At 37.3% G+C, this 24,389-nt stretch overlaps 1 protein-coding gene across 2 annotated transcripts in view; it reads right to left on the reverse strand.

Annotated features, from left to right (window-relative positions):
• LIN7A (lin-7 homolog A, crumbs cell polarity complex component) overlaps positions 1 to 24,389 on the reverse strand; it is a 127,759-nt gene that overhangs the window by 77,367 nt on the left and 26,003 nt on the right. For both annotated transcript variants that reach the window (XM_072772903.1, XM_072772902.1), the window contains exon 4: positions 7,486 to 7,604. In XM_072772903.1, coding sequence (XP_072629004.1) covers positions 7,486 to 7,604 — 119 coding nt within the window. The remainder of the gene's footprint in view (positions 1 to 7,485; positions 7,605 to 24,389) is intronic.

Raw genomic sequence — 24,389 nt, forward strand, 5'->3', positions numbered from 1 at the left:
GAGACTTATCACACAAGAAACAATCTGGCTTTTGTGTCCTATCACATTTGGCAGTGCAAATAAAATCAAGAGAAATGTAAGAGCCATCAAGCTTGCTTTCTTTTGTCATCTGCCAACTTAAGCTAAATTCAATATGAACAGAAAGAGATACGTGTAAACATATGTCAGATACATTTTTGTTAATTCCCATGAATGTAATACTATTCTAGATGCCATTATGTAACAGATTGATAATTTTACATAATCAATCCATGCAATTCTATCCATGTTTAAAGTAAAACATTAAAAACATAATTTTCCATAAAAATTTTGCACATAAATGGAAGGGAACAAAAATAGACCATATAAATATAAATTTTACAATTTATATATACTTCTATATAAGTATATGCATTATCAAAGCATATAAACATATTTGCCTTTACTTCACCTACAACATGAAGTTCATATATGACATAAAGTTAAAAACTCTTGTGCAAAAATGATCAAGTACGACCACCTAACCTCTGCTATTGTTACAGGAAGCTTCTTATGTTTTAAGTGAGCTCACTCAGTGCTGGTTATTGCTAGTTATTTGTATTCTTCCTACTTTTCACCCAATGGTCTACATTGGTTACCTCCCTTTTGCTTCCTCCTACCAAATAATAAATGACAAATACATTACACACTATTTTTTTCTTTTGTGGTTAACTATCACCAAGTCCTTAACTTCCTGTAGAATGACAAGGTTTCCAGAGTCCTTATTACACTGGTTTATTCTAAATCCACTTGAGAGTGTCAGCATCTTTTTTTTTTTTTTTAATGTGAGCCTCCTATTGAGAAAAAAATTCTACATTTCTCTGGATGATTGATCACTAAAAACTATTATTCCCTGTATTTATAACTAATATTTCTATTAGAACACAGTAACATTTTCTTGTATTGTCGCTAAAACCACTGACATTTTCACCAGAGTAGCCACCATTTCTTACCTACCTACTCTTTTACCTAGGCACTGTGTTAGTCAAGGTATCTTACACTTTTTCATCTCATCTGATTGAATCTTCCCAACAGTCCCATAAAGTTGTTATTGTCACATTTTATGTTGAAAGAAAGGTATATAAAACCAAGAGCACAGAAGTTAAGTAAAGAGCACAAGATCATATAATTAAATGGCTAAGCAAGGATTCAAGCGCAGGTTGTCAGAATTCATTGTCAGTGTTCTTTATGACTCCACGTTCCTGCCATTTTTCCATTTCACAATGCAAGGCCTGCCATCCTTCATTCTTTCCTTCCCATCATTTTCTTTCTTCCTTTCTTGTCTGATTCCTTCCCTCTACCTCTCCCCTTTCCACCTCTTTTCTTTCCACACTCCTTTCCTCCCAACTCTCTTTTCACCTTCTATGGATCCTCACACTTCATCTCATCTTGTCAGTATTGATCCACATATATGTGGATCATTGTACCCACCATTAGATTCCTCATAAAGCTGATTACACTTGCTGTCCATACTTTGATCCACACAGTAGAACAGCACTGAAAACAAACACATCTGCCCATAAACGGTATGGCCCATATGATTGTGGCATTAGGGTACAATGGCTCCATTTATTTTGTTTTCATGATTAATGTTGGGGCAATGAATATGTCTATTAGTCTTATGGGCATTTTTAGATCTCGTCTATAGAAACTAACATTTCTCTTATCCATTTCCTGACTTACCAACACCTCTACCTAGCGATAATTTGGGAGTCTAGTCTTTAATTACAATAGCATCCGTTCATTGTGTAACCATTGGATGCTGTATACTCACTCTGTGACTTTACATACATGATCTCTATCAGAATCACTTCAACATTGATGGTATCATTCCTTCAGTAAAAACTGACAAACTATTAGAGATGTCTGAAGTAAGTAGAAAAGTTGGGATTTAAACACTGGTGGACTTGACTGCAACACTGCTCTAATAATGCTGCTGCTCCCCTTGATCTGAAAAAAAGGCCTCACGGTGACATTTAACATATTACTGGTGGGAGGCATTGTGATGATAATTTCCTAATCTATAGATCCCTCCAGGGAAAGAATATCACCAGTGTCTAAGAGCAGCTGAATAGTAGACTCATACATTCTAAATATTTCTTCTGAGTGGCTTACAGCTTTACATATATAAAACAAAGAAATCCTTTTATAAAGCAACAGTGTAAGACTTAGATGGGGTGGGAGGTGCTGCTGCTGGAGGGTTAATGAGCTCCATCTTCAGGGAGGAAAAATAAATGAGAATAGGAGCAAATGGAAAATAACCTAGAAGCAAAATCTATGACCTGAGTCTCTCAATTTTTAAAATGTATGAGCCACCCAATGGGCATGGGTATGTATATTGGTTATCAATTTCATATAGTTTTAAGAAGATTTACCATAGCTTACTGAAAATAACAACATAGACTTTAAAAATTAATTTTGTTTTACAGGAGTTAAAGGGTTGCTTGCTACTGCTTATGACCTTTCCTCAAGCTAAATTTGGCTTGATGGCTGTGTATTATCAGCCAGGATTGCCTGAATTATGTTTTGGCACTATAACCCCAATATCCTAGAGGCTTAGAGTCACAAAGGTGTATTTCTTGCTCAGGCTACATGTTCCTAAAAGGTTGGCTAAAGCCTGTATTTCTCATTTTCTCACTCTGCAGCCCAGGCTGATTGAGCCTTTATCAGATAAAACATCAGCAGTCACATGGCAAAGGGGAAGGAACACAACGTATAGTGCACTGATTGAAAGGCTTCACCAAGGCAATGGCACACATCACTTCCACTCATATTTTCTTAGCCAAAGCAGTTGTCATAACCACATCATGCTTGAAGGAGGATGGGGAAATCCAACTGTAACATGTGCTAAGAAGGAGAGCAGAACTGGAACGTTTTCCAACAATCCTACTGACTATCACAGAATGATTCCATATGGAGTTGGGTTCTTTTCTTAATCTACAGTTCTACTACGTTAGGGCATACTAACACACACATCTGGTGATTGGCCAAGGAAGGCAGTTTTTGGTGACTATGTCACTCAGTTCTGCATTTTTGGTTCTAACATGGGAGCAAGTCCTCACCACAGACCACTCTCAGCAGCATATCAAACACCAGATCAATGAGCGTATCCACCCTGGAAAGCAGGAAGCCTGAATGTTGCAAAACTTAGACGATGATGGTGGTAAATAAATAAACTCTGTTTTTTATTACTTTAGTTTCAGAAAGTTCTTTGAATTTTGTTGCAGAAATTGGATGTCCTCTTAAAATATGACCACTCATACACTATTGATTTCTTTCTCCGAGGCACAAAGGATATGAAGTGTCAGGAAAAAGTTCATCTCTTGGCAACAGAGCTATTTGAATTCAACTGAAGTTCACCAGTCACTTCTCATAGGAAATTCTCTTTTCCAAAGTCAATGTTGTATCCTCTCCATTTCAACCTATAGATTTCCTTATATTTCCATTTATAAACTTTGGTTATTCAACCCAAATAATAGACCGAGGAACTAAAACTTGAAGATGTCACTTAAAATCCCAGAAATGGTCCTTACTGGGAATACTGGGATCATAGTATTTTTTTATTTCATCTCTCATCCAAAAACTTCTGTGAACTTTCTCCTGTCAGCTGGTACCTCTCTGTATGGGAAAGCAGACTCACGTGTCAGTCCATTTATCTGCCACGTACTTCAAACTTACTTGCACAGAATATGTGCAATTTAATTATGGATCAGGTCCTTTTGAGATTCTTCAGCAAGACAACACAACATCAAGGTAAGGGTTGCCAAGTACTATCTGTATTCTGTGGCTAAAGCTGTGTGTGCATTGGCATTCAAGTGAAACTCATTTATGAATAAATCAATGCCTTTTTTCGTTGTATACATAAGTGGTCTTGCTTCAGTACTGAGCTCATCATGATTTTTTGTCTATCTTTATTGCAGATTATGGAAGAATAGTTAAGAAGGGGAAACATCTAATCTCTTTCAGTCATTCATTTTCAATAAAAAACAAAATAAAATTTCATAGACCATTCTTCCCATCTTAGTGCAGCCCATAGGCCAGGAGCTGAGTCAGTAGTTGCATCCAAATGTAAGGCAAAACATGGGATTGTAACAATAACTACCATTACACTTGTGTAAGGCAATTTGGTAACTGTCCTGCTTTTTTTTTTCTTTTTTTTTTTTGAGCGTAACTTGGGTTTTTCAGTCTTGCTGACAATGACCTTTACCTGCTTCTGCTCTGCCAAAATGCAACTAAGAATGACACCCCTGTAGTCCTTCGTCTTTTCTCTACCTGTCATGACAAATTCATAGCTTTCACATATTCCTGAAAACACAAACAATTTAACCAGAGATTCCAAGCATAATTTTAATAAGAAACCACAAGTTCAAAGTTTTATGCCAGCATAATAGCCAGAACCCAAGAGACCAGGAGGGAAAGGATCTTTAACTCAAAAAAAACTTTAATTTTCAGGTATTTGTTGTTGTACATCGTCACACTTCTAGCTGCACCTTTCTTTACTGGCTTGTGAATTCACCTGTCTGGCAACATGGATTCATATTTTATTGAAGAACTTTTCACTAGATGGAGATAGATACTATTCTCTGATTCAGAACTGAATACATACTGCTATTTTTACCATTACTTCCCAGTTAATGAAGAGGGACATAATGAGAATAACGAACATTCCACATGTAAATATGAACAATACTATAAAACTAGTGTGAAATAAGAGTCAAGATGAAGTGGTGAAAACAATCTCTATATAACATGCATTGTCCTTAAGGACAAAATTATTATAAGGACGTTACTATGAACCTAAACTTTATTAAAAGTTTATAAAATCTATAAAAATTTATGAAATGTAAGGTGGATAAATTATATCATCTTTTTCCCTCTGAAATTGTTGGACTGCCATAGTTCAGTTATAGATTTCCATGGATCAAGAATGATACATACAATATACTTTACCACAGACAGGGTTTGGAAAATACATTTATAATGCCAACACAATGTCTTCATATTTATTTTCTTTTTTTTACTTTTATTCTCTTTTTGCTTAGCCAACTGCTTAAAGAAAAAGGTCTGTGCATTTATTTGAACAGATATCTACACCACATTTACATCTCCAAACCCAATCTCTCCGCCAAAATCTAGACTCAGGGACCTGCTAGACTCTCTCCTTGGATGTCTGAAAAGCACCATCAACTTACTCTTGTGTACAACAGAGCTCTTGGACAGTCTAAATTCGGTCCAACTGCAAAGATTCCTATCTCATTATATGACCATTCATCTAGTTGTTCAAGCCAAAACCTAAAAGGTGATTCAGTTGTCTCTCTCATCCATGTATCCAATGCATCAACAACTCCTGTTTACTTGACCGTTTACTTGACTCTCAAATACACACACTGAATCTGACGACTTCTCACAACTTACACTGTTATCATGCAAGCTGCCACCAGCAAGTCTCTCTCTTGACCTGCTCATTACTTTTTTTAATGAACTCTCTTGTTCCTTCTTTTGCCCATACACTTGTATTCTCATAGCAGTCCGAAGGACCTTCTAAAAATCTAATCAGGTCAGGGCAAAACTCTCCAACAGCTTTCTCCCATGCTTAGAATGAAATTCAATGTCCCAACCATGGCACGTAAGGCCTTACGTGATCTGCTCTCTGGCTGCCTCTGGGAAGTCTACCTTGCTTTACTTCACTGCAGACATTCTGGCTTTTGGGATATTCCTTCCTTGTACTAAGATCCATCTTGGTTTTTGCACTTGTGATTTCTTCTGCCTGGAAAGCTATACCCCCACTTATTATATTTGTGGCATGTTCGATTACTTCAACTAGGTTATTTTCTTATCACTCCAACTTAATAGAGCTTTACTCCTACTTCCCCTAATCCTGCTTTATTTATTTCCACAGTTTTGTCACCCTCTGACATTGTATTGCATATTTATTTAATAATTTTCTCACTGGAATGTAAATTCAATGAAGGTAGAGACTTTGCGTTGATCACATGCACATTCCCAGTGAGCAGCATTATAATGTGGCCTATCTTTCAGTTCTGTGGAAAGTAAAAGAGATGATAGATTATCTAAAAATGAAAAATCGGCCATTGAATCTCGGAGGAGTAGCACTCTGTGAAGGAAGAAAAGAGTGTGGAGGGGATTTAACCTTGATCTACAGAATTACTACAGGAATTTAACTGAGAGTGGCCCGTGGGGGTTCAACATATCTACACTTTTCCCACTGAGCAGCTGGTGGCCAAGAATTCATACACTTTGAGAAATTTCTTTCAGCCTTTGGTTAAATTCATAGTTTAGAACTTGGAGACACAATTAGGGTTATGTACTTAAGTTGTGTTTATTATAAACAAAAATTAAACAGCAAACTTCATCTGATAAATATTTAGCACAAGCACAAAGTCAAATCTTAGCAAAATTCAAATCATACCCACACTGGATAGGCTACAGTTTAAATCTGCTGTGAAAGACGTTTTGTATGTTCCTATCTTAGTCACTTAGGTCTTTCCCACATGTGACTACTCACATATTAGCATTGTTGAGGTAAAAATTTGTGCACTGGCTACTGGTAGAATTGCAAAGAGGAAGGAAAGTCGGTAACAAGTATTGCTTGTCAAGTGTATGTCCTCTACTACAAAACTTTCCAGGGAGTCACTGGGTTCAACTGGCTTTGGAGAGGAGGACAGTAGATACTTTATTACTGCAGACTTCAAGCAGAGCAAATATGCTGGATTTATGGATTTTAGGTCCTAAATATGAATTCTTACTTAGTAACTGACGGGGAAGAAATGATGGGCTTACTTAGTATTATGTTATTCAAAAGACAATACAGTATATACCTCCCAAATGAACTCTTATGTAACCAGTTAAATTCATTAGTGGACTAGTCAATTCCACCACCAGTCAACACAACATTCAGTCATTTCTACACATTTGCTTTACAGTAGGCTTCTTGCAACCACTAGTGAGGAAAGCATTACAAAGAGTTGTTAGAAGGGCATATCAGTCTGTCCAGAAATTTTCCATTATAGCCCTAGACAGTAATGTTTGGATAACTATGACATTAGTTCATAGGAGGGTTCTCTTCCAGATTGATTTAAGATTCAGTTGAGTGTTCTTTTAGAGAAAGCTCAACCATCACTAATTATGACTATTTTGAATTTCCATATGACTTCATGCAGCCACTAAATAACTCAGACTACAAGTAAGAGTTACCTGCTGAGGTACTGACCTCACTGGTACCATAAGGTCAACTTTTGGTTTTATACGAATGTATAAATCCTGACTGGATCTAATTTAAGAATTTAGCAGGCCAAATTATATTTTATCGTCTGTCCAAGGAGCTAAAAACAGAAAGCTTAGATATAGCTCCCATATTAACTATTTCAACTGTTTTTGTGGAAAAGGCATGTTTTCTCTTCAGAAGACGTATGACTAAATATAGTTATTAAAATTTTAGTCTCATACCTCTCGAATAGCAGTACAAAACTCACTCTGAAGCACTTTTTTGAGGGATTGTAGCTTGTGCACTGGTACTTCTCCAGATTCCTGTAGCTTTTCCAGTAATTCAATTGCTCTGGCAACATCTGGGGAAAAAAAAATCCAAATAGAGAGATCTAGAGTCAACCATATCTCATCAGTGGAGTACCATCCTGCCAGGTGAATGGTGCAATGAAAAATAAGTGGAATGAATTGCAATATCACAACTTAAAATTCATAGCTTATTGATCTAATCTTTTGGTAAAAAGTAATTTCAATTTGTCCTACACAATTCACCACTGAATATGCCTTCTTTGATAACATTTCATGTATGTCACACAATCAGTTTGAATGTTCTTTCAGGAAAGAAGAGTAGGAAACCTACCTTTTATTGATACCCCAATAACCAAGTAAGTCTTGTCCATTTTATCTCTCAAATGTATTTTTTAGTCTGTTTCTTTCCCATACTACATTTATCACATCTGCAATTTTATACTAATTAATGTCATGATTTGATCAACATTCATTTCTTCCACTTATTGATAAACTCTCAAAGAGTAGGAACTTATCCAAGTTTGGCCACATTTGCATCCCCAGAGCTCGGTATAATACAGTGAATAATATTCAATGAATGCATGAATGAATGGGCTCTATCCATTTAACTGCTATTCTATTACTCTAAGCCCTCATTATCATCTCTCCTTTGTTCAAATAGAGTCATTTCTTCTCCTCTAGTTTTTTCATATGGTCCATGAGGTTATCTTCCTAAGGAATCTGGTCTTGTACCCAACTACCAGCTTCTAGGACAGTATCAAGCAAAAGAATTTTCAGTAACAATTAAGTTAAATGCTCCTCCTTTACTTGACAACATTTAAGGTTAATGTATCAGGAAACACTGTCTTTTATACCCATAGCTTTAAAATTCCCAGGGTGGTTTTGCAATGCCAAGAAAAAAATGTTATGAGGAAAGGCCATTTTAAAAATACTTATGGTGACCTCTTCTACCTGTTGTTGTAGTCAACTCAGTGAAAAGTTACTTAGGTATTTATATATAAGATAAAGGTTTTCAGTTCCTAAGCGATTAGCTCCAGAAAGTATCCCTATCCTGTCACCAGATTATGAATTCATCTATCCATCCATCCATTCATCCATCTATCCATCCACTAATTTGTGTTCCTCTTAGACCAGGCACTAAGTCTAACAAAAAGAACAAGACACACTTCCTTTCTGAACTCACAATCAAATATATAAAGAATATAACTGCATTATATATTATATAATATATTATATTATATAACTGCATTATATTATATTATAATCACTATCCCCTCAGAATTTAGGTGGGTTTGGCATACATGTATGTATATAATCAAAGAAAGTAACTAGTAAGTGTCTTTAATGGAGAGTCTCCCTTGAAGTATTGCCAACTGATTGCCAATCATGGCCCAACAAAACAAAAATCATGAAATCAACACAACACTGCCAGTTTGAAAAGTTGATCTCTTTGTACATACACTGGAAGTCACAGTAGTCAATTGGACAATACCAGCTATATCCACAATCAATAAGTCACCCATCTGAGAATTGTATGCATTTCCAACTGCACAGAAGACTCTACCTAAGATGCCCACAGGTATATGGAACTCTCAACATGTTAAAAACTGAGCTCATTATTTTTTTCTCTTCCCATATTCCATACTTCCATTAATAGCATCCCACCCAGCCTGTCTTCCAAGATAGACAATGGCATCATCCTTCACATTCACCCCCACATGCAGTTAGTCAGTGAGGGTTACATATTCTATCTCAAAAATGTCTTCTGAATGGAGCCCTTTTGCTTGATTATTTCAAAAAAGCCTTTATTATTTTTCACTCATAGTACTGGAACATCTCCCAACTATTCTTTTTTTTAAATATTTATTTATTCGTGTGTGGGGGGGGGCGGGGGGTGGACAGAGACACAGGCAGAGGGAGAAGCAGGCTCCACGCAGGGAGCCAGATGTGGGACTTGATCTCAGGACCCCGGGACCATGCCCTGAGCCAAAGGCAGACGCTCAACCGCTGAGCCACCCAGCCCCCCCACCCCAACTGTTCTTTAAATTAGCCTTTTCTTGCTCATTCCATCCTCCACCTTGCTTCCAGGGTGACTATCCCGAATGATAAACCTCATTATTATACTGCCCCACATAACCCTTTAACCCTTTCTCTGGCTTCCCACCGCCTACAAGATGAAGTTCAGACCATGTAGGGCTACACACAAGGCCCTTAACAATCGACCTTTTCTAAATAATCTCTAAAAACTCTTTTCTGCCCATTTTTACTTTGGACATTCAAAATTTTATGCGGCACAGAATTCCAACCTCAGTATGGCTTTGCATAGATCATCCCCTGTTCCTGGTACACAATTCAGTCCTTCACCCAGTAATGCCAGGCACTGTGCTATGCACAGGACACAGTGGTAAAGAAGACAGCTAGTTGTTGTCACTTTCATAACATGTATATAGGTTCAAGAAGTCACAGACATGCAATAAAGTGGGCATGTCCTGTAAAGGAATCACTACAGGTTATTGCATGGATGTATGAAAAAGGCATTTATCATCATTCAGGAGGCCAGGAAGGGCCTCTTCATGGAATTAACAGCTAAGCAGAGTCTTAGGTAAGGAGGTGCAGGTGGGGAAAAAGGGGAAGAATGCTCCAGCTAAATAAATTGCAAATTGAAGTCTTGTCAAGACAGTGTTAGGCATTCAGAGACCTGAAAGGAGTTCAGTATGGCTCAAGCTGAAACCAAGGCAAGAGTAGCAAGAAATGAAGTAGAGAGAAATCACATCATGGAAGGTGTTTTAAACCATGTGGGAAGACTTTGCTTAAATAGCATCTCCTTAGACATGTCTTTCTGGATTCTCCAAGGCAGATTAAGTCACTATCTGTGTTCCCACAGTTCTCTTTTCACTCATCTACTGTAATTACTACTCTTTGCTCTGCCTCTGTCTGCAGCTATATCTTTCTCCTTTACCCTTGCAAATCTATAAGCTTCCTGAGGTGTCCAGAATGATACCTCATTTGCCATCGTATCCATTGTTCAATGTGGAGTACATGACAAGTACTAGATGTTTAATACAAACTTACCAAATGAGTATAGATTAATTAATGCAACTAACTCAGAAGGGCAGGAATTAGAGGTTAATATCTAGATGGACATGTAACTGCTGATGAGACTAGGCCTCCTTGGTCAAGACTGGCACGGATCTGGTATGGGGGAAGGAGGCAAGCCTGCATCTGTAGGTTAAAGGCCACTAAATAACCACACTGAGGAAGTTCAGAAAAGCTGAAAATGACCCCAACCTGAATATTCAGGAATTCTCAGCCTTAGCTGCACATTAGAATTACCTGGGGGTATATTTTAAAATTATTAATGCCTGAGACTCCCCTCCCTCACCCCCCAAATTAAACCAGAATATTCAGAACAGTGGTTCTCAACCTTGGCTGTAGATTAGTATCACCTAGGGAGCTGTAAAAACCATACATACTTGGGTCCCACCCCAGAGACTGTGATATGAGTGGCACAGTGTGGGGCCTGAGCATGGGACTCTCAAAAACCCTCCAGGTGATGCTAAAGTGCAGCCAAGGTTAAGAACCACTGGTCTATTTGGCATGGATATTTTTATGGCCCCTATGTGATTCTAATGTGCAGCCAGGGTTGAAACACTCTGATACAGTTAATGGCTCTAAACCGTGAATGTGCTTAAGAATCACCTGGGGGAAGTTATTAAAATGTATATTCTGACCCCCCCACCCCCACTTTAGAGAGGCTGATTCAGAAGGTGTGAATAGAAGGCCGCTGAACTGGCCTTTTAAACCAACATTTCAAGTGATTCCAAAGTTGTTGGTCCACAGACCTCGTTTGTCGAGAAAGTAAAGAAAATGATCTTTCGGGTTCTTTTTCGTCCCAGCATTCCAGGAATCCTCACATTTCCATTATTCTTTAATACCCTGTGGAACACCGAATGGGGTTTTTCCGGGAGTCTCAGAATGATTGGTAAAAGCCCATGGATGAAAGTAATTAGTGTTAAGTACCACCCCATTCTAAAACAGTGTTCCTTATTAGTAAAGGCCGTCATTAGAACCTGCAGAGTTTTTAAACTGGCCTGCTACCCCACACTAATTAAATCAAAATCTATAAGACTAGAATCCAGTCATCAGGATTTTTGTTTGTTCATTTAAACTTTCAGACGATTCCTATGACCATCCAAGGCTAAGAAATATTATTCCAAAAAAAGCCATCAAGGAAACCAGGCACATCCCATTAAAAGCTGGGCCGGCCCTATTACATTACACCATAGGCCTTCTCCAGTCCTTATTGAGAGGTAACTGTGAGAGGAAAGAAAATTCATGGAGAACACCAAGTTTTATCCACTGAGTAGTATTCCCAGTAGAACCAATGGTAGCCACTGAGGGTGCCTGCAAAAGGAGAGACTTGAATCTTTCCTGGTTGCACAGGCGACAGGCTCGGTCTCTATCCTCTATGTCTATCTGGCTGCCCCCTCTGTCTATCTGATCAAAGGGAGAGAATGGGGAAGCAGAGCCCACTGGAGCCTGAACCATCTTGCTGGTAGCCACCCAAGAGAATCTAGCAGGATGAACGCATGGGATATACAGCAGTTGGTAAAAGCCAAAAGAAGTCTAAAGGACCAACAGTGGGAGAAATCAGGTCCCGCCAGCCCAGACCTGGCCAGTGCTGCAAAGAGTTGGTGAGTGATAAACTGGATAGGAGACTGGAGTTTTCAATGGAATCCTGGTTCCCTTTAGCTCTGTAAAAGTAGCAGAAACCTGCAAGGCCAGGTTCTGGAAGGGAGCAAAAGAAGACTTTGAGTCAGCAAAATACTTGTTCTTGAAACCACTGCAATAGTGTGCATGCTTTATTTATGAGTCCCATCAAGGTTCCTATTCAGAATCTCCTTGCACTTATTTTATGAACCATCCTACCAAATTTGGTTACTAATATAGAAGTTCGGATTTAGCTCAGACTAGAAGGAATATTAGATAAGAACTGGGGAGGCTGCCAGACAAACAATGAAAACAAGAAGATCTCAGAATATTTTCTTGAAACCGACTCCTCCTCTGGCCTGCCAACTCTCAGGTTCATCCCTCTACCATGTACCCCGTTATCTGAGCAAACGCTGGGGTATTACCTTGCCCCCTCACTCTTTCTCACATCCTGGATTTCATTAATCCTCCCTTCTTTATTTTTGCCACTAATATAATTTTTCTTGAAATGTAATTAACATACAGTGTGATGTTAGCTTCAGGCATATAAAATCCTGATTGAAGAGTTCTATATACTACTCAGGGCTCATCACAGTGAGTGTAGTTTACAACTGTCACCAAACAATGCTAACTATCATCTTTTTTTCCAGGTATAGAATTTAGTGATTCATCACCTACATACAACCCCCTTGTGTTCAAGTGCCCTCCTTAATGCCCATCACTTATTTAACCCATCCCCCCTGCCACTTCCCCTCTGGTACCCATTAGTTTGTTCTCTGTTGCGCATGCTGCGGCAACAGGATCAGGGTCCTGAGGATAAGGGGATGAGGAAAATAAAAGAGAAGTAAAGAGATGGGGACAGGAGGGACACAGTGGATGATGTCCAAGCAGTGCCAGCTTTATTCAAGGTTTTACAACATTTTATAGCATGAGTGAAACAAAGCCAAGAAGGTGTTTATTTTTAGCAGGTTTGTGAAACCCTCCAAAGTTCCCCTTTCTCAGCATGTAAGACAGACTCACGGGTGCCAGAAGACCTTGGTAAATAGATAAGCTTGTTCCTCCAGATGTGCATACTTCAAAGGAATATTAGGTATGGTAAACAGACCAGCAAGGACAGAGAGACCCTTATTTACATTTATGACCAGGTCAGAATAAGTTTTATCTATTGTGTTATGTGGGCGATCACGTACAACCGAGCCCCTGAGAACCATTGCTCAAGCCCTTTCTCAAACGTCTACCAACTATTCACCCTTTAGGCTCCTGAGCCTTTTGAGTGAATGAGGGACGCAAGTCCGGGCCTGGTTTGGTTCAGTTACTCCAGCTAGTTCGTGGTCGCCCACAGTTTTCTAAAGATAAGCGTCTGTTTCTTGGTTTGCCTCTCTTCCCTCCACCCCATGTTCATTTGTTTTCTTAAATTCCACACACGAGGGAAATCATACGATATTTGTCTTTCTCTGACTTGTATCACTTAGCATTATACTCTTGAGCTCCATCCCCATTGTTGCAAATGACAAGATTTCATTCCTTTTTACAGCTCAGTAATATTCCAGCATGTGTGTGTGTGTGTAAGACAGAGAGAGAGAGAGAAAAAGAGAGAAAGATCACATCTTCTACATCCATTAATTAGCTGATGGCCGTTTGGGCTCTTTCCATAATGTGGCTATTGCAGATAATGCTACTATAAATATAAGGATGCATGTATCTCTTTGAATTTGTAATTTTTGTATCCTTTGGGTAAAAACCTAGCAGTATAGCTCCTGGATTGTAGGATAGCTCTATTTTTAACTTTTTGAAGAACCTCCATACTGTTTTCCACAGTGGCTGCACCATTTTGCATTCCCACCCACAGTGTAAGAGGTTCCCCTTTATCCACATCTTCACCAACATCTACTGTTTCCTGTGTTGTGAATTTTAGCCATTCATTAAGCCTCACTTCTAAAAGCAACAATAACAATAAACATTTAATATCTATAAAGTAGGAGGCACTGTATGCTAAGAACTTTACATCTTTAACCCACTTTAGCCTTACAACAACCTTTATGTGATAGTAAATATCCACACTTCACAATGAGAAAACAGAGGCTTCTGGAGAGTTTTAAGTACCTCATTAACAAACAGATCTGGGTCTGGAGTCCAGATCTAAGTGATTCTAAGCCCCGTGCCTTTTATTTTTATTCCATTCACAGCTTTTCTTTTAGCAGCTTTTGCCTTCAACATTCAGGACTTTTACAATAGCTCTATGCTCTGCAGGCTTTCCTGGTCGGAGGCTGAGCTCTTAATCTTTCCTCCCTCAATAAAGATTAACCTCTATTCCATTTACCAGTATACCTCTCTCAGGTAGTATTCTCTGATCATCAGAATCACCTGGAAAGCCTTTAAATGGCAGGGAGGAGTGGTTCTCAGTCTTGGCTACCCACTATCATCACCTGGGAGCACTGGGGGGGGGGGGGGGAGACCCACACATACCTAGATTCTACCTACATGTATTTCTGATTTCATTGCTCTGGGGTATGGCCTTGACATCAGGATCTTCAGAGCTCCTCGGGGATTATAATGTGTGGCCATATTGAGGATTACTGACATAGAATCTCAACGCAAACCCCAGGGATTTTATTTTTTATTTATTTATTTATTTATTTATTTATTTATTTATTTATTTATTTTTTTTTTAAATTTATTTATTCATGATAGTCACACGGAGAGAAAGAGAGAGGCAGAGACACAGGCAGAGGGAGAAGCAGGCTCCAAGCACCGGGAGCCCGATGTGGGATTCGATCCCAGGTCTCCAGGATCGCGCCCTGGGCCAAAGGCAGGCGCCAAACCGCTGCGCCACCCAGGGATCCCAACCCCAGGGATTTTAAATAGCAATGCTACTTATAATATTAATAGCTATTACATATGGTATTTAGTATGGCACTGATTTAAACATTTTACTCCTCTTAATAGCACTATGAGGTAGGTACTATTATTACTCCCATTTTACAGAAAAGGAAATTGTGATCAACAGAGTTAAAATTACTTCCTCAGGGAAACAGTTAAGTTGTAGAGTTAAGATTTGAATTTCAGCCATATGGCTGTAGAATCTGGGCTACATTGAGATGTGACTCAGGAATCCATATTCTTAAAATCATTCCCAGCACTTGTCCAAGCTTGTTAACAAAGATGAAGCTAATCTCATCAACAAATCCTTGCTTGAGGGTTGAAAGCACTGGTTCTCAAATTTTAGTCAACATAAAAATTTAACCCTGGACCATTTATCACTAAAAACTGAGATTTAAAAAAAAATGATGTTGAGGGTTGAACCTTGAAGTCTGTTAAGTAATCCTTTCAAATGAGGCTGATGCAGGAAGCAGACCACAGATACACTCTTCAGGTTATTGCTAACAGATAGTTGAATATGTGATCCAGAATAAAGTGAGGTCATCATTTATTCAGTGCTTTTTTTGCCCTATTTATATCATAAATAAAACACTCACCAATATATAAAAGGATTACTATTGTTTCCACTGTGTAGTTAAAGAAAAATAACAAATAACTAAGGCTCAGAAAGATGAACTATCTGGTTCAAGGCAATACAACTAGTAAATGATAGGGGCCAGGATCCAAAACCACGTGTGTTTGACTCCAGGGGCCATGCTCTCATTTATTTCTCTATCCTTCCAAAGAAAAGGGATTAGAAGTAAAACAATAAAGGTATGGCAAAAAAAAAAAATTTTTTAATATAGCATCATGGACCATGGCAAGCCGGGGCAAACAATCATAACGCTGCCCAAAGTCCCAGGAGGTAATCCCTCAATACGTTATGGTATAATCAATGTGTTCATATTGATAACATTTTTAAAAGATTTTATTTATTGATTTATTTGAGAGAAAAGGAGAGAGAATCTGAAGCAGACTCCACACTGAGCACAGAGCCCGACACAGGGCTTAATCCCACATGTGAAAACACTACCTGAACTGAAACCAAGAGTTGAACGCTTAAATGACGGAGTCACCTAAGTGCCCCTGATAACATATTTTGACCACTGAAAAGAGATTTCCTTTAAGATAGATTCAACATTATAACCCCAAACAAGAAAATACTGAAACACAAGTGGCATGAGCTTCCAGTGATCTGGAATAATCTAATTATCATTTTATTTTTCCTTAATGATGACTTTTTATTAACTTGACTACATTTAGACTGCACAGTTCGACTTATGACTCATCTCAATCTGGGAGTTGGATGAAGACGGAGCTGGGTCATTTAAAGCATACTGTTCACTAATCTCATCAACATATATTGGTACTGTGGCAAACAATATGAATTATCTACTCTAAAACCATCTAAAACCCTCATATCCCTTGCCTTCTACTATAAAAGCTGGAAAGCAAATATACTTCTCTTTCCAGACTCTTGTCATTTGGCCAATTGTTTTAAGTGTGAAGTCACTGCTTATAGCTTCTAGGAAGGTTTTTTAAATGGACAAACTGCTGGCATATGCCTTCAACAATTAGGTCTTTGCACCCTTCCTCCTTCCCCATTTTGTGATCATGCAAAGAACCCTCACATGTTAAGGAAGGTGGAGCAGGTAAAAGAAAGGAGCCCTCACTGAGCTGTTGTACTAGCCTTGAACTGTGCAACCTCATGATTCTTGCCTATGAGACAAATACAGGCTTTACTGTTTGGTCTTCTGTGCTTGCAACCAGATTCAAGCTAACTGATACAAGATCACATCACTTTAAAGATACTCTTCTAGGTTGTAGAGCTAAGGCTGATGATATTGAGTCACGTATGGAGGTCCTTTGATTAAGAGAGTCTTAGAAAGCCTCTCTGGAAAGGTGACATTTGGAGTGAAACCTGAATGTAAGAAGGAGCCAGCTTCATGAAAATCCAAAGGAGGGGGATCCAGACAGAGAATAGCAAGGGCAAAGACCCTAAACTGAGAGAAGCAAGTCTACATGTTAGAACAGGCAAAACCAGAGCCAATGGGATATGGTGACTGAGGTGCAGAGCAATAGCAACAGTGGTGACCTGGTAAATAATTAACAACCAGCTCTTCAAAACAAATAGACAAAAAAAAAAAAAAAAAAAATCCTGATTGGTAGCATTTGCTGATTTCTGTTGTGTAAATACTCCTACCCTGTCCAGTTTCAAACTACCAATAGGATATCACCGGCTTGCAAAATTCCTCACTACTTAATAATCAGCTCCCATTAAGCAGATAGATGGTCAGTTTAAAAATTTAATGGTGTACAGCAGAGCAGATGTACCAATAAAATAAAAGAGATGGTCAATAATGCTTTGCACTTCCGCTGCTGTTTATGAAATGCTCTCACTTTACAGGTTACTAATGAGACATGATAATCAGTGTGTCCTTCTCATCTGCCAATCATCTCTGCTTTGATCCACCAACACCTGGCCGTGTTCCTCAAAGGCAAACTAACTGGTAAACTCGAAAAAAGGAGCCCAATTAAATTAATTTTTTTTTAATTAAACCCTTCACTCACTATGCTATTAAAAATAGCCTACTTTATGATATTTATCAAATACAGAGTGACTTTTCGTCATGGGATTCGGGATGACAAAAATGTTTGACAATACTAAAATTTTTAAATCATGAATTTATCGAATGACAAATTCCTGGCCCAGACTCTCCTTAAAGTGTTTGCCAAACCTACCACAACCAATGGAACAATCTATGCTACAAAACGAAAAGCTGTAGTTGCTAAGAGATTCTCTGAAACGGAAGGTACCTATTTCATTTGAAAGTGATTACTTACCCAATAAACAAATCTTTAGGTATACAAAGCTTAAGATACAGTTTTCTTTGTTAAACAATCCATTATGTGGTCAGAATGAGTAATGCTTCCCAGTTTTTCTAGGAACTATAATCAGCATTTCGTTCTTTTTTTTCTTTTCTGCTTCCTCCACATGAATTTGCTTTTCAAATTCATCTAATTTTCCCAAGCAGGGAAAACTGAATCTTGATTTGTCTACCATTACCTGAGACCTCAGGAAATCAAAAGCCTCACGTTCCTTTTTCTTGGGGGGAGGGGGGGGCTTTCTTTTATCTCTATTATATTTGATGTCTTCCCTTTCCTTCTATATTTTCACCTCACTTTTCTATTTAATTTTGTATCCATGTCTGTACATCATGACAGCCAACTCTAACCTTATTCCTAGTAACAGTGAAATTAGCTCAGTTTGTTTTTTCTTATTTCCAACCTTCATGGCATCCATGCAAATGAACAGCTGATTTGATTGTCTTTTGGGAACCTATGAGGGATTAGCCCTGAATAAAAAGTAATCTGTCTTTGCATGTGTGAAAGAAGTTGAACAATCTACCATCCTCTTCTATGCTAAACACTAGAACATCTGTGCCCTACTAATTTTTGTAGATGCCATTGTATCCAATACAGAATCATGACAATTGTGGTCATTTAAAAAGTATTTGTTGAATGGAACTGATTGTATGGAATTGATTTTCTTGTTATATTTACATAGTATTGGTATTCACTAGTCAACAGTGATACTTGTGTCACATCTTACTGACAAGATTTAGATATCTCACAAAATGTGATTTCTGAGAAAATGAGAATTAAAGGGACCGGACTCTATCTTTCCATAATGATCAAATAATAATCATCCTTCTGTGAATGAAAGGAGTAAGAACCATGACTTAAAAGTACATCAAAGTTCATTTTAGCACTTGTGAAAAAAGTTAGAGACATCTTATTTTAAGCTCTCTAGGGAGGTATTTTAAAATATGTTGTCCAAACTACAACATTTTGTATGCAGATATGCTGTTTCTGAAGTTCCTTAGAAAATGAATATAATGAACACTTATTCATTAGTCAATTAAGTGTACTGGATATATGACTATAGGAATACAATCAAACCACCACATACAGATTAGCAATAGGATACCTCAACACTGCAGCTCAGCTACCCAGCCTGTTGATCCATTCTATTGCCTATTTATGCTTCATTTACGACCTCAACTGACCTTAGATGCAGCTGGATAAAAGAGTATCATTCACAGAACTTTAAGTTTACCTTAAAATTAAAGTATATGTATTGTAGCTTTCTTTCCACAACTCCTTAATCTGATGATTTCTCAATGAAAGTTATTATTTAACATCTCAAAATACTAGACACAAACGATGTGGACACTCAGGCTCTATAATATTTCCCTAGCTTAATATATAAAATAACAACCAAGCTTTTATATTGGTAGTGATTCCACCTGTGCGTATCATAAAATTGGAAGGCTTTTTTTTGTAATTATCATTAGTAAATCCCAATTCCCTTTTTCATAGTGCTCAGGAAATTGGAAGGGAAAAGACTTTATCAAGAAATGGCTGGAGAGACACCCGACCAAATTGGGTGTTTTCAGAGAGCTTGTTATAAAGAAACCTTACAAATTTAACTTCTCATGTCCTCAAGTATCTCCTATACTAGAAAATGGATGAATGTTTTTATCCAAACTGACACTTTGATATATTATTCTGCTATCAAGCTACTTAACAATATGTTTCCTCTTTTATGTTCTCGCTACTATATCATACTGTCATCCAGTTTCTTAGTTACTTCGGGAATTGTGTGGTGAGGTTGGTGTGGTACTATCTACATCTGTAAAAGATGTTCATGGGACAGGGGAAGCTTTGACTTTGCAGAAATTGTTATGGTGAACAGTTTATGTATTTTCTTGAGAACATGACTGCTATTAAGATGATTTTTTTTTTGAGATGATTTAAACTTCCAAGTGAAATACATGAAATAATGAATTTCTCCTCATTACGTTCCATTGCCTGGGGCTACTTTCTCAGACTTTCTATTGATGTTTCTTTTATAAACTAAATCTTGGGAATAGAGACAGACGGAGGAAAAGTAATTGTTTAGTAACTTACCGCATTTGCATAACAAACTACCAGTAACTAATGAAGTGCTATTTAGTTGTAAGTACAGCTATATGAAGTAATGAATAAAATTAAATATTATCAAAAATAACTTGAGTACTTTTTTTCCTAATTATAAAATAAAGTCACATCTTGTTGGTTTATAGGGTAAGTCTGAATCACAGTCCTGTGTTTTAGACACTTTTACTTTTGTTTAAAAATCTTTTAAGATTTTCTATCACTAATCATTCTTTCCTGGAATTAAATGAAAAATTTCAAAGATGACTCAAAATAATTTAACTAAGTGAATAACTTTAGATTAAAATTGAAGCAGCTCTTTTATTTAATTTTCTAAGTCCTAAAATTCATTATTTTACCAAGAATTGCAATCATGGGTATATAGTGATTCCATTCTACAAAATTTTGGTTTTTTGATAATCATTTATTCTGTCATCAGATCATTCTTTATATTAGAATTAATAGAATCCTTGGAGTGCCTGGGTGGCTCAGTCCGTTAAGCATCTGACTCTTTGATTTTAACTCAGTTCATGACCTCGGGTCATGGGATCCAGCCCTGCAAGGGGTTCTGTGCGGAGTGTGGAGTCTGCTTAAGATTCCCTCTCCCCCTTCCCTGCCCTCCCCCCACTCATGCTTGCACGTGCTCTCTCTCTTGCTCCTTCTAAAAAATAAAAATAAAAAATAAAAGAATCCTAATATCTTATTTACTGAGTCACCAAATATTTTCCCATTAATTTTAACATATACTCTGGAATAGTTAAAATACTTTAGAAGTACTTGTTCTTTGACGGACAGATCTTTGTAAATTCATTTGGAACTGGGGCTTCAGGGTAGGTTGTAGCTTTTCAGTTTCTTCTGTTATAGGGCTACTCCAATTTGCTATCACTTCATTGTCAGTTTTAATACTTTCTATGGTCCTAGAATGTACATTTCATCTGATTTTCTCTTTTTAAAATGTGTACCAGTACTCTTTTTCTCATTCAAACATGAAAACATTTCATTTGTGGTACTGGTCTTTTAAAAAATTCAGCATTTGGTTCTATGAAATATATTTTGTTTCATTATTAGTTACTTCCTAATATCCTTATTACTTCCTTCTTCATAGTTTACTTAGGTTTATGGGTGTGTTCGTGACCCTACATGTTTCCAAGAATCCCACTGTAGTTATATCTTTCTTCTTTTAACACAGTGGGTCATTTCTTTCTTGTCTAATTTTGATTTCTTAAAGTAAATCCTCTTTAAAAAAAAAAAAAGATTTTATTTATCTGAGAGAGAGAGACAAGCACATGCACACGAGTCAGTAGGGAGGAAAGGTAGAGGGGGAGGGAAAGAATCTCAAGCAGACTCCCCACTGAGCAGGGAGCCCAATTTCAAAACCCTGAAATTATGACCTGAGCCAAAACCAAAAGTCAGTCACTCAACCGACTGGGTCACCCAGGCACCCCTAAAGTAAATTTTATTAAAAAAAAAAAAAAAAAAAGTTCTCAAGGGAATGGTTTTAAAAGGAGTATACTTTTATTCTTTACTTTGTGATTTTGTCATATATTGATCAGAGAAAATTACTTACTACTTATGTCATTGCATTTTGGATTTTAATAACATTTTGGAGTCATACAAGGTAAATATTCCACAGATGCTTGAAAACAATAGATAATACCTATACAAACCTATATAATACGATTAATATTATAGTATTAGTATATACTACACATAGTACACTGTAGTGTATTAGTATAATTAATGTAATTAGTATATTAGTGTATATAGTATAATATAGTGATTTATTGAAATCTCAAATAGTCTTACATTTTTGTCTATTTGAGCTGTTAACCTCTAAGAGAGTTGTGTGAATTGCTCATTTTTCCCACTATCAGTTTTGCCTCACACACATGTACTTCAAAACTCTGATGCAGGTATGTAAGGGTTTAGGATACAAATAGATTCTTAGAAATTTTTCCCTAAATTATCATCTTCATCACATTTAATTTTGGCTTGAATTCTATTTTGACTGTTATTTTACTATAATTTTGCCATATTTTTCTAACATTTCCCTAGTATTTCCTCTTTCTAATGTTTTTGCCATTTTCATTATTATGTTCCATAATTCAACTCTAAGTTCCGTATATCTTTCATCTCTCGTTTTCAAACTTTTTCTCTATGATTGTCTCTTCTTCACCTCAGCCTATTATTTTCTTGATTTTCTCTGATATTTTTTAAAGAATGCCAATTTGTTTGCTCTATCAATTCTATTTCATCTAGAATAATTATATATAATTATATACATATACCTTCACAGAGATGGTCATTCTCAAAGTCAGTGATTTTATTTTTGCTTTATTTAATAGGTATACTTAAGGACTTAAACTTTATGCTTCCATAATCAAATAGGCATTCCCATCCATCTGTGAGTGGACACCGTTTCTAATAATAAAAGCCTATTTCCACGAGAAGATATACAAGTGGCTGAGGAGTGGCCACTTCAACAAGAGGAAATAAAGAGATGGTTTGTCACTAGGCATGATGGCTCAGTTGCTCCAGGCCTTTGAATGGCGCCTGGGGATATTGCTATGCCCCTTTTCTCATCTCAGCTCCTACTCCAAAATTCAAATATCTTTCTTTAGAGAGCAATGCTGGAGGTTTTAACCTAAGAACTGCTACTGTTTTGAAGTCTAAAGAAGTAAGAAAAGAGAATGGATTCATCCCATCAATTTAGTTCTTTAATCAGTTACCAAATGTTTGTACCAGGAATCTCTTCTTCCCTCGGTAGGTTGAGTTTATGGTTCTTCTCTGGTCTTTACTGGGAGAATTTGCACATACACATGCACTGCTTTCTTAGGTTCATGCTTTTGAATTTTAGTCTTCTCTTTTCTGCTAGAATATCACAGTGATTAGAAAGGAAACAGAAACCACAGAGTCAGGGAAGCTGAGGGGTTTGGGCACAGGGTATCAGATGGGGGTCTTTGCCTAGCTGAGTTTCCTTTTCAGTAAAACAAAGATCATAATAAAACCTACCTTAGTGCGTGTTTGTGTGTGTGTATGTGTGTATTCTGAAGATTAAATAGCATAAGTGAAAATGCTCAGCACTGTGCCTGTACATAGTAAGTGCTTAATAAATGTTAATACTGATTATTATTATCATTTCATTCATTAATCTGATCCCATCTGCTTGCTATCTTCCAGGAATTCTTCAAAACTTTGTCTTTTAGTAACATCCTTTGTCACCCATCACTTTTTAAAATTGTTTAACATCTTTTTGACATCTATGATGTTCGAGGTGGAGGGAAATAAAGGCACTCATGCGTAACCTAACACCTTGATACAAATCCTCTTTTTATCATTCATTATCCACTTGCTCTAGAAATGTGTTGTGATATTATGGAAAACACAAAGGACTAGGAAGTCAAGAGCCCTGGTTTGTAGTCCTGAAATGGTTGCTATAACTTAAATTTGGAAATTTTGCTTCATTTCTGTCAGCTTCAGCATCTTTATGAAACCAATGGTTTGGACTCATGGATCTTTTTTAGCCTTAAAAAATAAGTGTTCTGCCTAACAGAATGGTTCATTTATCAAGAGTGCCATTTAATTAATGAGACATAAAAGAAGAGTGGTGGGAGAGGGCAGTTTGAGTTCCAGGAAGAATGGGCCCAATATAGAATTATACTAAGATGACTTCATACAGAAGAGTTCAAAAGGAAGAATGCTCAAATAGTAGGAAGTAATAAAAAGCCTTACCACCGGGTAAATGAACAGTAAATATAAGACAGTAAAAGAAAATGAGTTATTTAAAAGTGTTCTCGATAGACAGCCTAATTTAAATTTTTGTATGTGCCTGAAATAAATCTGAGTAGAAGCAATAAACTATTCAAACAGAAGGCTCCCTAGTGATAATCAGATAAGATTCCATAAATTTAAAGATGAGGAAATCAAAACCAAGTAAGATAAAATCAATGACTATAATCTAAAGGTTGAGTACTGGGGCACCTGGGTGGCTCAGACAGTTAAATGCCAGGCTTTTAATTTTGGCTCAGATCATGATCTCAGGATGAGCTTGAGCCCTGTGTCAGGCTCCATGCCGGGTGTGGAGCCTGCGTAAAATTCTCTGTCTCCTTTTCCCTCTGCCCTCCTGCCTTTGCGTACACATGCTCTCTCAATAGATGGATGGATGGATGGATAGATAGATAGATAGATAGATAGATAGATAGATAGATATTGAGTACACCTAAGTAGTC

The sequence above is a fragment of the Canis lupus genome, chromosome 13 (assembly GCF_048164855.1).
Source record: "Canis lupus baileyi chromosome 13, mCanLup2.hap1, whole genome shotgun sequence".
Lineage (NCBI taxonomy): Eukaryota > Metazoa > Chordata > Mammalia > Carnivora > Canidae > Canis > Canis lupus.